This window comes from Euprymna scolopes, chromosome 9 (assembly GCF_053919585.1).
Source record: "Euprymna scolopes isolate OS-2025 chromosome 9, ASM5391958v1, whole genome shotgun sequence".
In the NCBI taxonomy this organism is placed as follows: domain Eukaryota; kingdom Metazoa; phylum Mollusca; class Cephalopoda; order Sepiida; family Sepiolidae; genus Euprymna; species Euprymna scolopes.
Window position 1 is genome coordinate 150,156,488 of NC_136490.1, and position 13,910 is coordinate 150,170,397.

The 13,910-nt window shown below is 33.4% G+C and overlaps 1 protein-coding gene across 1 annotated transcript in view; it reads right to left on the minus strand.

The window, feature by feature from the left end:
- LOC145284906 (uncharacterized) overlaps positions 1-13,910 on the minus strand; it is a 77,182-nt gene that overhangs the window by 43,193 nt on the left and 20,079 nt on the right. Inside the window, exons 3-6 of the mRNA XM_080133983.1 lie at positions 11,537-11,784; positions 8,701-8,870; positions 7,615-7,745; positions 313-466 (exon numbers count right to left, since the gene is read on the minus strand). Coding sequence (XP_079990109.1) covers positions 313-466; positions 7,615-7,745; positions 8,701-8,870; positions 11,537-11,784 — 703 coding nt within the window. The remainder of the gene's footprint in view (positions 1-312; positions 467-7,614; positions 7,746-8,700; positions 8,871-11,536; positions 11,785-13,910) is intronic.

The following is a 13,910-nucleotide window of genomic DNA, read 5'->3' on the forward strand; positions in this document are numbered from 1 at the left end:
AAAAAAAAACATATCCTAGGGCCACCGTATCCCGGGGTTCTACTGTATATATATTAAACAAGGTTAGTACACATTTAGAATAGAGTTTGCTTACAGGATCTGGTATTCATAAATAGCTAACATAGTTACGATCCTTTGAAGGTTGTATATATTATTACTAATTATATATTACTAATTATAACTTCTTCAAATTACATGTGATAAAAACAAAGTTTTGTGATAAAAAGAAAAAGTTATTATTCAAATACTTTTCCAGTAGAGAAATTTATTCCAACAAATATTAAGAGGAAATTTCTAAAAAACTAAGCTTACCTGTTATGCACGAGAAATGCTGGTGTGTATTCTGCCAATTCTGCCCGGCTTATTCGATAAGGCATCAGGCATAATTCTATACATTTGCTCCAATCTTTGACATATTTTTTAGTGAATTTAACAATACCACTTTCCAGATCTTTCCAGATCTCATCTAGAAGAAAAAAAAAAAAAAAAAAAAAAAAAATGAAAAGAAAAATGTTAATGTATGAATAAATATACTTTTTTTTTTCAATTTAAAATTATGGCAAGAAAATGAAAAGCTTGATCACTACATTGTATTATTCAATATTAATTTTTTTATACTAAATCTGAAAACAGCAACTTAAAACTGTACTCCAGGTGATTATACTGATTTGTGTATTCAAAGTATTCTCTGACCATATTCAGGTGCATCTTGATTAAGTATTGTTAGTCAAATCTACTCCAAGTTTTAAACTGAACCTTTTATTTAATCCATGAGACTAAATTATTCTCATTCCATTGTTCAATATAATAGAAAAAAAAAACTGACTGATTGCTTAACCTAGTTTCAGTTTTATTTAGGCTCTGTCATGATTTCTCCATTGCTTATGACCTCACTGAGATTATTCACGAACCCACCCGTGTACAAGTCTCCTAGACCTTTTTCTCACAACTTGCTCTGAGCTATGTTCATCTTCAATTCTGTCTCCACTTGGATCTTCCGACCACTTGATTGTATCAGTTAAGATAAAAACGAAATGTAATAAGTCCTCAGATGTACATCTCCATTGTACAGTATATCGATACACTATGGCTGACTGGGATAGCTTCCGCACATTTATATCATATATACCTCTGCATTCCATGCTTAAAAAGGAGGTGTCCTCTATAGTATCAGACCTGATGAAATGATTAATTGAAGGTATAGACCGTTTCATTCCCTCGAAAAAATTCCAGCAAAACCCTAACAGCCAACTGTGGTTCTCTCCAGAATGTACTGCTGCCATTGCGTACAGAAATCACGTTTTCCATTGCTTTCAACGTAATAGATGTACTGAGACTAAAGCCACTTTCAGGACTGCCATCAACCACTGTAAAAGAGTAATAAAAAACGCAAGAGAGTTGTATGCTCAGTCCGTAGAAAGTAGACGAGCAGCAGTTTTGGCAAATAGTGAATAGGATCGTGAACAGAAGCAGGTGCTCTATGCCAACTATCATTAATGGATCTGAGGTAATCTCATCAGCATCAGATAAAGCCAAACTCTTTACTAAGAACTTTGCAGCTAATTCTACACTATGCAACCAAGGCCACCAACCCCCAGTATTTCCTCCTGTATCAGAAAACACTATGCGACATACAAATATCTGTGCGTTATGTTGCCAAGCTAATCAAAAACCTTGATACCCGTAAAGCAACTGGCTCTGACGGCATTCCAATTGTAATGCTGAAAAAGCTTCAACCAGAACTAGCTCCTATACTTACAAAGCTGTTTAAGTGTTGTCTTAAGGAGAATTGCTTCCCAACACCCTCATCAGTATGCCATGTATTTAAGAATTCAGGTGATCGGTCATCTCCTTCTCAGTATAGACCTATAAGTCTGTTATGAGTAAGTTGCTGGAATCTATGTTAAATAGAGAAATAGTCAACCACCTCAGCAAAAATAAACTTCTTAGTAACATACAATATGGTTTCCGTTCTGCTAGATCTACAGCAGAACAGCTATTTCATAGGATTAGCAAATCTCTTGACAGAGGCTTCCTTTCTAGGGCAGTTGCTCTTGATAGGTCATGGGATGATATATTTTCCTCTTACGATATGAAGAAATTATAAAAGATAATATTATCAAAATAATAACATATAATAAAAATAAAAAATAATAAAAATAATTATTAATATTATTATTAATTACTAGCATGGATACCCAGCGTTGCCAAGGTCGACATGAAGTTCGGTTTGGCCACACTTGCTATACTAAAAATATTGAGTAGTTTCATTATTATATGTCAACACCATCGCTACCCCAACAAAAATTTCAAAAATAGAATGGATTGCGAAATCATGGAAATTATTTTATTTGAACCGATTCCAAAAATAATGCTTGAAAGTTTGTGTGAATTATTTTTAGTTTGATTATTTGCTGAAAACGAAAACAAAAACAAAAAGAAAGTTAGCGTCCAAGGGAAACAACTCCAAGCTCAAATAACTGAAATCGGTTTATAAAAAAAACTTAAAAAAAAACGAGGTTTGTAAAAAATAAATTAAATATGTTCTCAATATAAATCAAATTTAAATAATAAACTTAAATAGAGCACTTAAAACAATCCTCTCACTATAAACAATAACTAACACACTGTTATTTAATAAATCGATTTCCCTTATTGTAATATGCAAATGAGGTCATCTCTTAATCGTCTACTTTGCAAGAATAATACTATATATAGGAATTAATGAAGTATTAAAGTAATGGACCTTTTGTATATATTAATCAAATTGTAAACAAACAAAGACAGGAATACGAATTATATATATAAAGTGTTCGACTGAGCTTCAATCTATGGTCCCCCCTCGCAAAACTTTCACAAGAAACACTCGTCTAGCTGTAAACACTATCAATAATTCCCCCCACTCTTTATCTGTGCCTAAACCTAAACGTAGATTCCATGAACAAAGCTTTTTTATTAGAACTGCACGCCTGTGGAATTGTCTTCCGTTTTCCTGCTTTCCGGCTGACTACAATATGGTTGTCTTCAAGTCTAACGTAAATAAGTTCTTGATGAGCCGTTCCATATAAGTTATCAAATTTAACAAATTTTCATTACTAATGATTATTATATTGTCCAATTTCTACTGTACACTCTTTAACCCTTATCCTTGAGTGGTCTCTTGGCCTTGATAATGTGTTGATACCTATGAAAAAAAAAAAAGAAGAAAAAGTCCAATGTGAACAAGTTCTAATTGAATCGTCCCCCTAAGTAATCCAAGTTACAAAATTCCCACTGTTTACTATGCTAAAATCACAATGACTAATGTATACCTATTAACCCTTATCCTCGAGTGGCCTCTGGGCCTTGATAAGTGGTGACACCCATGTAAAAAAAAAAAAAAAAAAAAAAAAGCAAGAAAAATCGTTTCAAGCCCCAAAGTAACACGTATATGTGAATTTAATAAACCAGGGCGAACTTAAAACTCATATAAGACCTGTTAAACAAAACCAGAAATCCATAAAGAAAACATATTAATGTGGTGAACTCGTCAATCCGTAACAACCATAAATATATTATTGTGAAGACTACGTCTGATCCATATAAAAAAACATTGTGAGTGGCTTCGTCCGATCCATATTTAGAAAAAAAAATAAATAAAAGATTCATCATATTATTGAAGGTTTATTTTAGGGACCTCTACATATTATTGTAAGGGCTAGATGTTACTTGGTTAACCTCTATCATAAATAACATTTATTTTAGGGAGAATCAAAATATATTAACACATTTATCGTATGTATATCGGTAAGCAAAAACAGTGGGTTCTAGTCTGTTATTACATAGATCTTTTGACAATTTGCAAATAATAATGTCAAAGAATGTGCAGTCTGTTCGTTTATTAAATTAAAAATAAAAACTAAAATAAAATTAAACAAAAAAAAATTATTAATAATGAATAAAGAGACGCTCTTTCTATACAAAAAATATAGGAATCAAATAACCCGTTACAGCTTGTCGTGGTCCAAAAAAATATAAAATAAAATAAAATAGGATATATATGCTTTGGTCAATAAGTTCAGAGATCTTTTTCCAGATGTTAATTCACCATGCATTCTCATGCCTAATTAAGACAAAACTTACAGATTTGTGACAAACTTTCAAAAAATTAATGAAAAATGCTCCAGCAACATTTCAAAGAATGATGCGTTCCTTACTACAGGATATTCATGGATGTGAAGTTTACATTGATGATGTGATCGTGTACAATAACACCTGGGAAGAACATTTAGATGTTATAAAGAATTTTTTTTTAAACTACAAAATGCCAATCTGTGTGTCAATCTCAACAAAAGTTATTTTTGTCAAGCAAAAGCTAACTATTTGGGTCATACTGTCGATTAGGGTGAAGTAACACCTATCTCAGCAAAAGTTGATGCTATATCCTGTCCCAACAAAAAACAAAGAACAACTAATGAGATTTCTCAGTAGGGTTGGATTTTATAGAAGACTAGCGGGAGGTACCCGGTGATGCCCGGGTGTCTTGAGGTAAATCAAAACTCAAATAATAAAAATAAAAAAAATGTTTTGGTAGGTGAGTGTATGAGGATCGAACCCGTACCCTTGAGTTGGAAATTAATGTAAAAAAAAAAAAAAAAACGTGCTACGTTAACCATTGAGCCACCGCAACATACAACGTTAGGCAGGTTTGAATTTATTTATTTAACTATAAAAACAGGCGTGCGCAATAAAAGTTAACTCTGCTGCTTCCATTTGACCTAATTAAGAAGATCAAATAGAAGTGACGCAGCATTTGGGTTCGTTTACCCAAATTTGACTGTTTTTTCCCCCCAACAGATGTTGGAGAGGGGAAAGCAGCTCCTAATTGTTGTCCAAATTGAATAGCAACTGTCTGATATACAAGATTGATCAAAGCTGATTGCGTCTGGATGTTTTTCCCGGCACAATGCTGAGAATACGTCCGTTTGAGTTTAGTTTCACTTTATTTAGACTAAAAAGCCCAATCAACATGCGAGAAGCCAAAATAGCAATGAAAATCGATGTAAATAAATCTAGACATGACGCGCTGTCCCAAATCCTCGATATTATTATATAGGACCTATATAAACAGTTGTAAGTGATCGTAACGAACCCGGGAGTGTGTGCGAAAGAAGCCTTCGCGAGACATACACGAAATGGTCACACACATTCTGCCTTTTATATATATAGATTCTGTAAAAACTTTTTAACATTAGCAAGTTCTCTCACCAATCTCCTAAAAAAGGATGAAAAATACAAACGGACTGATTCCTGCCATATAGCTTTCAACGACATCAAAACTCTTATTGGAAGTCCACCCTCCCAATCACAGATTTCTGCAAACAGTTTAAATTACAAATTGATGCCAGTGATGTGGGTATGGGTAGAATTCTCATCCAAGAGATGAAGAAGGCTTAGATAAAGTTATCGGTTATTTTCTCAAGAAAATTCACCAAATACCAAAGACATTTCGTTTTCTTTACTATTTTGATTTTGTTTCTCTTTTTCTTTGTTAATAAAAATTTGTTTTTCTTTTCAAATTATCTTTTTTTCACTCTTATTTTTCATTGATGTCTTTGCAGTGTTCCGTTACCCCTAGACTAGGAACAAATCCATAACAATATATCAAAGGCCTTTGATAGAGTATGGCATAAAGGTCTACTTCACAAGATCTCCAGCTATAGTATAGCTGGAAATATCTTCTCGATTATCAAATCATTTCTCTCTGATAGGTGCATAAGAGTAGTGATTGATAGGCAGAAATCAGAAGCTTACAGTATTAACGCTGGAATCCCTCAGGGATATATTCTGGGCCCAACTCTATTCCTAATCCAGATCAATGATCTTCCAAATCATATCCTTAGATTATTCGTAGACATTTATGCTGACGACACTACCACCTACACAGTACATCAAATACGGTAAACGACCAAGTTCTCTCTGACTCTCCTCTGATCTGGAGCATGTGATACAATGGGGAAAGAGGCGGCTGGTTACTTTTAATTCATCTAAAACCAAGCTCCTTTCTTTGCATCAACGCTCTGATCCCCATCTGGCATCAACTGAAATGAATGGGTCTCATCTTGGGGAGACTCCATGTTTTGACAAGCTCCTGGGCTTGACTATTATTCCTGATATGAAATGGAACACGTACATCAAATCTGTTGCCAAGGTCGCTAGGAAAATGGTGGGATCCTATCAACCCAGAAGATATCTCACTGCTGATAGAATTCTATACTTATATAAGAGCCAGGTACGTCCAAGGATGGAGTACTGTTGCCACATCTAGGTAGGAGCTGCTAGAAAGACCTTATTCTGCCTTGACAGAGTTCACAATAAACTTCATAGCCTAGTGGGGGATGCCCTTTTCTCTTTCTCACAGAAGAGATGTTGCGAGCTTGTCTCTGCTTTATCGTTATCTTCATGGCAAGTGCTCATCTGAGCTCGAATCTATGGTCCCCCCCTTGCCAAACTTTCATCTAGCTGAAAACATCAATAATTTCCCCCACTCTTTATCCGTGCCTAAACCTAAATGTAGATTCCATGAACAAAGCTTCTTTCTTAGAACTGCACACCTGTGGAACTCTTCCATTTGCCTGCTTTCCGGCTGACTATAATATGGCTGTCTGCAAGTCCAATGTAAACAAATCCTTGATGAGCCGTTCCCCTCAAGTAATCCAATTTACCAAATTTCCACAATTACTACGTCAATGTCCCATTGACCATGGTACACTTATTAACCCTTATCCTCAAGTGGCCTCTGGGTTTTGATAAGTGATGACTCCTGTGTAAAAAAAAAACTACCAGTAAAAAAATCTTTTTTGTAATTATATTTTATTTGTTTTTAACCTGCATGCACTTAGCCCTGCTGACCATAAAAAAATGAATATTGCAGTTATTTTTTTTAACCATCACTAGGTCAGGGTTACACTGAATTCAATAATATATAATTTGTAAGTGGATCTTCTCCAGTTTTTAACTTTTAGTCAAGATGCAAACATTATTTTATATAATGAATGATTTATCTGCATTTTATTCAGTTAAGAATAGCGGATTTCCTATTTATGTACAACAAATTAAGACAAATTTCTCCTGCTGTGTTTTTTTGTTTTTTGCTAAAAATCTTTTTAAAAAATAAGTTTATTTTAAACTTGGGGGAATAACTTTTTTATTTTAAATATGAGTCAATATAAATAGAAAGAAATCCCTTGAGTTAAAAAATATTTGTTTACTATTTTAAAAATCATGTTTTTTCTAATGTTTTTGTTTCTTTTTAAATAGTAAATATTTACCCTCAAAATTAATATGAAAATTAAATATATCAACAATTACTGAATTCCTCCAAATCTTGGCTCATCAGTCTGAAAAGAATTTAAAAAAAAAACACAGCATGCTAATCCTTCTAAATTGCTTCTTGTTGTTCTTGACAGAAATCGAGATTCCTCAAATTACTCAATTACTGAATTACTTCAATTTCATGCTGAAACATCACATAAATCAGCAGTAGTTACCATGCTTGGACGTGCCTTAGTTTTTCATACATGATTAGTAAAATTCTACAAAATAGTATTTAAAAAAAAAAAAAAAAGGACAAACCTGTATGTTGGCAACGCCCAAATTCTATATTTAATGTGTTCTCTTCATCTGTGAGAAGATCAAATTGATTCTTGATGTCATTGTGCATAAAAGAATCTTTTCGGAACATCAAGCTGTGCATTACACCATACCTAGAAATATAAAGAAAATATTTTAGAAAATTTTAAATCAATTAAAAGATTAAAACTTAATATTTTAGAAAATATATCTAATTTTCTAGAATTAAATGTTAACATAATGCTCCTATAATATTAGTCACAATTGAAGATTGCATTACAAGTAAAAACATTTTGATGTACTTATGTGTCATGCTGAAATAGAAATCCGTGCCAAAAATTAGAACATACGATTGAGTAGAAACTTAATTACAAGTAAAAATCAATTTATTGTAAATTGTTGCTCTATCATATTAAGCAATTCATCTTTACTTTCTTAAATGAAAGAATGACTTATCTCCCCTGCTTTATAAGAACTTCCAGTATTTCTCCTGTTATCAATGATGGATCAAGAAAATATGATCAAACTGATGCTTGCTTTTAATAAAAAGTTCTAGACAATTTTCTACTCATAAATATATCAAAGTGTTTTTACTTGAAATGCAATTTTCAATTATGATTAATCTATATACCTATAAAAGTAAAAGAGTGTGTGTGTGTGTGTGTACATTTTCCTACCAAACTACTCTGTCAATTTTTAGTCTACAGACTTGTGATTTGACATAAGGGCTATTGAGATTTGGGAAAATCTTTTTAATCAGTTTTTGACCAGAAATTTGGCTGTCAAGGAGTCAAAGTTCAACAATTTGACCTTTAAAAACGCTACCAAACTCCTCCGTAAAACACTTGAAATTTTAGATGTAGGTTACTTGGACATGGATCAAACTTCTTAATTTGATTTGAGCCCAAAACAATAAATGTTAAGGGGTTAAAGTTTAAAAAAATTTGACCTCTGCAGTCTCTACCAAATTACTCAGCCAATTTTTGGTCTAAACATTTAAAATTTTACATAAAGTGTATTCAGACATAGGGCAAGCTTTTTAATCCCTCCATAAAATAAAAAACAGAATCATGTTTAAGTCATACTAACCTTGCAATTAAGCTAAGAATGAACAGCAAAATTTCAACCATGGGCAAGCCGTCATCTACATATTCAACTATCTTTGCCTCTGGCCACAGTGAATAGCTATCCAGACAAATGACTACATATACTAAGTTACCTCCATTTGTCTTATATGGACCAAGTAAATCAACTTCGACCTAGAAAGAAAAAAAAAAAGATTAAAAATAGAAAAAAAAACATTAGCAAAGAAAGAATCTTTAGATGCAATTGTTCATTTTCATTATGCACACATGAAATGATCTTTAATATTCTACAGAAAAAATTCCATAAACTGTAAGGACACACACGAGAGTTTGTTTAAATGAATATCTGATAGAGTGTGTAGGTAGGAATAAACTAATAAGCAAAAAGCAATCTGCTTTACTTTCGACCTAATAAATAAAGAATTAAAAAAAAAAAAAAAAAAAAAAAAAAAAAACAAGATTTTGCCTGCTTGTCTTTTTGCTAGTCTTCAGGTCTGAATGGCTAGTCCACTCATAATAAGACAATGAAGGAAGATTTTGTCACGATTTTTCCTTTGCTAATGATCAAACACAGATTGTTGACAAACCTATATACTGATGGATATTTTGCAAGTCTTCATCTTTCCTAAATTGTGATCTTCACCGTTCTGTGTCTGCTAGGATCTTCTGATCATGCAGTGATCTCAATTAAGATAAAAACAAAATGCAACAAAATCTCTCCATCATACTGTGTATTGATAATTGATGTTGACTGAGATAACCTCAGATCTTTCATATCAGAAATTTTTCCGCATTCAATGTTATGTGTTCTGTATCACATCCAAATTAACTGATTAACTATTGGTATTAAAAGCTTCATACTTGCTTCGAAATTTCAACAGAAACCAATCTACCATTCGTAATCCACCCTAGAATGTGCTGCTGCCATTGTTCACAGAAATAAATTCAATTGCTTTTCATGAAATAGATGTTCTGAAACCAAAAATGCCTTTAGGACTGCCTGCAACTACTGTAAAATGGTTATAGAAAATGCAAGAGAATCATATGCACAATCTGTTAAATCTACAGTAGCTGAACAGAGGCTTAGTTTCCGCAAGTTTTGGCCAATAAAAAACAAGGCCTTGAACAGATGTGTGGCCTCTACTCCAACCATCATCAATGGATCAAAGATTACTTCATTAGCACCTAATAAAGTCAAACATTTTGCATATAACTTTGCAGCCAATTCCATCTTTTGCGATTGGAGCCACCTACCACTTAAACTGAGTGACATCCATATATCTGTGCTGGATGTTGTTAAACTTATCAAAAACCTTGATACAAACAAAGCAACTGGTCATGAAAACATTCCAACCATAGTACTTAATAACAAAAAAAAATAAAACTGCAACTGAAACTAGCTCCTATTCTTACAAAGTTGTTTAATCGTTTAAAGAAGAAATGCTTCCCATCACGTTCTACTTCACAAGCTCGCTAGCTACAGAATATCTGGCAATGTCCTTTCAACCATTTAATAAATCTGCTATTTTAATTTTTTTTTAATAGCTGTAAAAAAAAAAAAAAAAAAAAAAAAAAAAAATTATAAAGAAAATTACTTTGTGATTCATCAAAATATATTTAAATGAATTGGGAAGCATTAAAACAGTTTAATACAAAATCATTTTTGGCTTTAAAATTCTTAGCATAATCTTTTTTTAAATTATTTTTTACATTCAACAATTTTAGAGATTAAAACATTAAATTTAATTAAACAATTAGTTTTATAACAATTTTGTTCAATTAATAATTTAATGATCAAATGATATAATAAATTTAAATTTCAAAATGTTTAAATATAAACAAAAAACAGTAAAAGCGTCAAATATCTTAATTTGAAAAATTATTTAAAAAAAAAAAAAAAAAAAAAAAAAAAAAGGATAGGTGCAGCTAGCCACATACGTACACACGCCATCAATAATGATGGCAATAGAAACGAAGAGAATTTGTTGATTTTCAAATCTGGCAAATACAAATAAGTTGAATTTTAAAGTTATTTGCACCAGAAAACATTTATGTATCAGTCGATAACAACCTCAAACATTCTAACAAAATATTAGCCCCTGCCCCCACCCCCATTAAACTGGAATAGTTTAACATCATGTTTTTACAGGTTGCTGGTGAAGAAAACAAGTAATCTTCAATGAAACCAGCAAATCACTGATAATCAATTGAGGAACATCTAGTTCACAATTATAAATGAATAGAGCTTTTTAGTAGTATGAAAATATACTTATGGCATGTAAGTTATGCAGAAACATTTGTGCTTCATTAACAAAAGAAATAATAAAGATAACTGTTTCTGTTTGGCTTGCTTGCCATAAGTATATTTTTATACTACTATTCAACTCCACTTTAATTAAATGCCTCTCTTTCAGACATAATATTGCTAGTCTCAAGTTTTTCTATAAATATTATTATGGAATGTATTTTTCAGAATAGTCTGATCTATTCACTGCTTCCTTTGTTCCAGCTCATTTGACTTGGTCTAGTTGTCTTCATCAATTCATGGTTTTGATACCTCATTGTTAATACAGCTTCCTATTTCAGTAGCTTCTATTGAAAATCTGCAGGCTTCTGAAGTTCTCTTCCTGACGACCGGTTTCCTCCTAGCAATAGCCTTGGTCTTTTCAAGACTATGTCTTTGCAATAATCATCTTTCATTCTTGTTAAATCCTTACATCAAGTAGCTTCATACCTTGTCTAGAGCAATTTCCATTAAAAAAAAAGTGCTGAAAAATATATATGCATAATAATGAAATAGTTAAGAAATCTATATTTTCAATACAAGAAAGAAAACTTACCTTTTGCCAAAATTGTGTAATGACCTCTCCCACATTCTCAGTGAATGGGAGAGCAGCCATAAGCTCTTCAACATGTTCTGCTCTCTCCGATGGAGTCTTGCATGCAGGTGTCAATTGATTGTTGCCAGTTCGATATGCTTGGCAAACAGGACAATCTTTGATATATGACCGCACAGTTTCAATGGTTTGCGACAAATAGTAAAGATCACTGAATTGCTTAACCGTTTTGTCATATGACCGATGGTTTCCTGACAAAAAAAAAAAAAACTCACATTAGTTAAAAAAAATTGTACAACATTAAAAAAAATATGTAACAAGACCACAAGGGAGGGAATGTTGTAAACTATTAAAACCCTGCTATATAATTCTTTTTTACAAGCCAACTAAACTATCTTGATTTAGACATTTTTTTTTTTTTTTTACATTTTCACCCCAAACAAGGCACATTGCCACTTTGACATAGGGTACTATTATCAGGGACATAAGCTACAGGGATACTATGTAGGGAGTTGGACAGCAAGATGTCTGTTCACATTATATTTGAACTTCTACATGTCAGTATAGTTGAGGAAGCAGGGACCCGGAAGGGAGTTCCAAAGTCTAGCAGTTGTGGGGAAGAAACTACTAAAGTAGAAGGTTCTCTTACATTTAGGGATCTCTACTGTGTAGAGGTGGGATTTAGCTGCTTGTCAGCTTTGTCAGGGGTATTTACGTCGAGGGGGGTACAAGTGCTTGCAATTTGTCAGAGCATTCACCATTAAAATATTTATAGAACAGACAGAGAGATGCTACATTTTATTGATGAGACAGAGGCTGAAACTTAGATAACAGTTCAGGACCTATCAGGTTAGCGAGTCTCTTTTTAACCCTGTCTAGGAGCAAGAGACTAGTAGCAGATGCACCAGCTCAAATGTGATAACAATACTCCATACATGGGCGAATGGTGGCCTTATAGAGGTACAGGATACTTTCAGGCATTAATAGTTTTCTAGCACAGTAGAGAGAGTCTACCTTTTTTACAGTAGTCTTGACAATGCTCTCAATGTAATTGTTACAACTCATGTTCCCTGTGAAACTTAGGCCAAGGAGTTTAAAGGAAGTAATTTCAGGTAATGTGTCTTTGGCTATTGCTATTAGTGGTAGAGGAGGTTTCTTGTAATTATTGAAGGAAACAAGTTTAGTCTTGGCAGCACTGAATGTGATCATCCATTTATGATCTCATTCCACTACAGATTGGAGGCCTTCCTCTAGTGTTTCTGCCATTTCCTTAGATATGTGTTCATTTGTTTTCCCGTCGTGCCTGTTATAGAGCGTGGTGTCATCAGCATATATACCCATCTCAGAGGCAATTTTGTCGGGGAGGTCATTTATGAATATTAAGAATAATAAAGGTCCAAGGGTAAACCCCTGAGGTACTCCTACATTTATATCATATTGTTTAGATGTACAACTGTTGAGGAAAACCTGGATTTTTCTCTTAAGGAGTTATGTTAAATATTCATCCAGCGATACCATATGATCTGATTTTCCTGAGAAAACCATTGTGCCATACCCTGTCAAAAGCCTTAGATATATCTAGGGCTACAGCTCTACTCTCCCCTGCTTTGTCAAGTGAATGGTATATATGTTCGAAGATTACAGTTAGAATACCTGCTGTGGAACAGGCTTGTCTAAATTCATATTGTTGGTTGGTCAGAAGTTTAGCATCTGTAAGGTGATGAACTAGAGCTTAGTTAATTATGGACTCAAATATTTTTGCGAAAAGTGGGAGGGGGCTAATAGGGCGATAATTTAATGGGTCAGTTCTTTCGTCAGAATTCTTGAAACCTGGTACCACAAAAGCAATTTTCCAGCAGTCAGGAAAGCAGGATTTGTTAAGGCATTTGTTGTATAGTTTGGAGAGAACTGGAGCTATCTCGGTGGAGCATTTTTTTAATAGTACAGCCGGGATGAGATCAGGTCCACATGCTTTTGAAGTGTCCAGGTTTTTTTTTTATATCATGCACCTGAGAAGGGGTAATTTTTCAGATCATCTAGTGTGACGTCTGTCTGCAAAGGAAAGTTAGGAAGGGGGTGGTTTGCAGGGTCTAATGTGGAGTTTGAGGCAAATCGACTGTCAAGCATGTTAGCCTTCTCGATTGCTGTGCAAACAACCTCATGATTGTTGGATAGTGGGGGAAATTGTGGATTACCTTTTATTTACTATTTCCAAAAATCACAGATTCTTAATTTCTGAGCTTCGATGCGTTTTCTGGTGGTTTCAGTGTATTCTGTCACTATTTCTCTCTTACAATTACTTCTATAAACTTCTGTCTGTTTGATCTCGAGTTATGTCGGTTAAATCTGCGGTACGCATGCTGCCTTTGAGCATGTT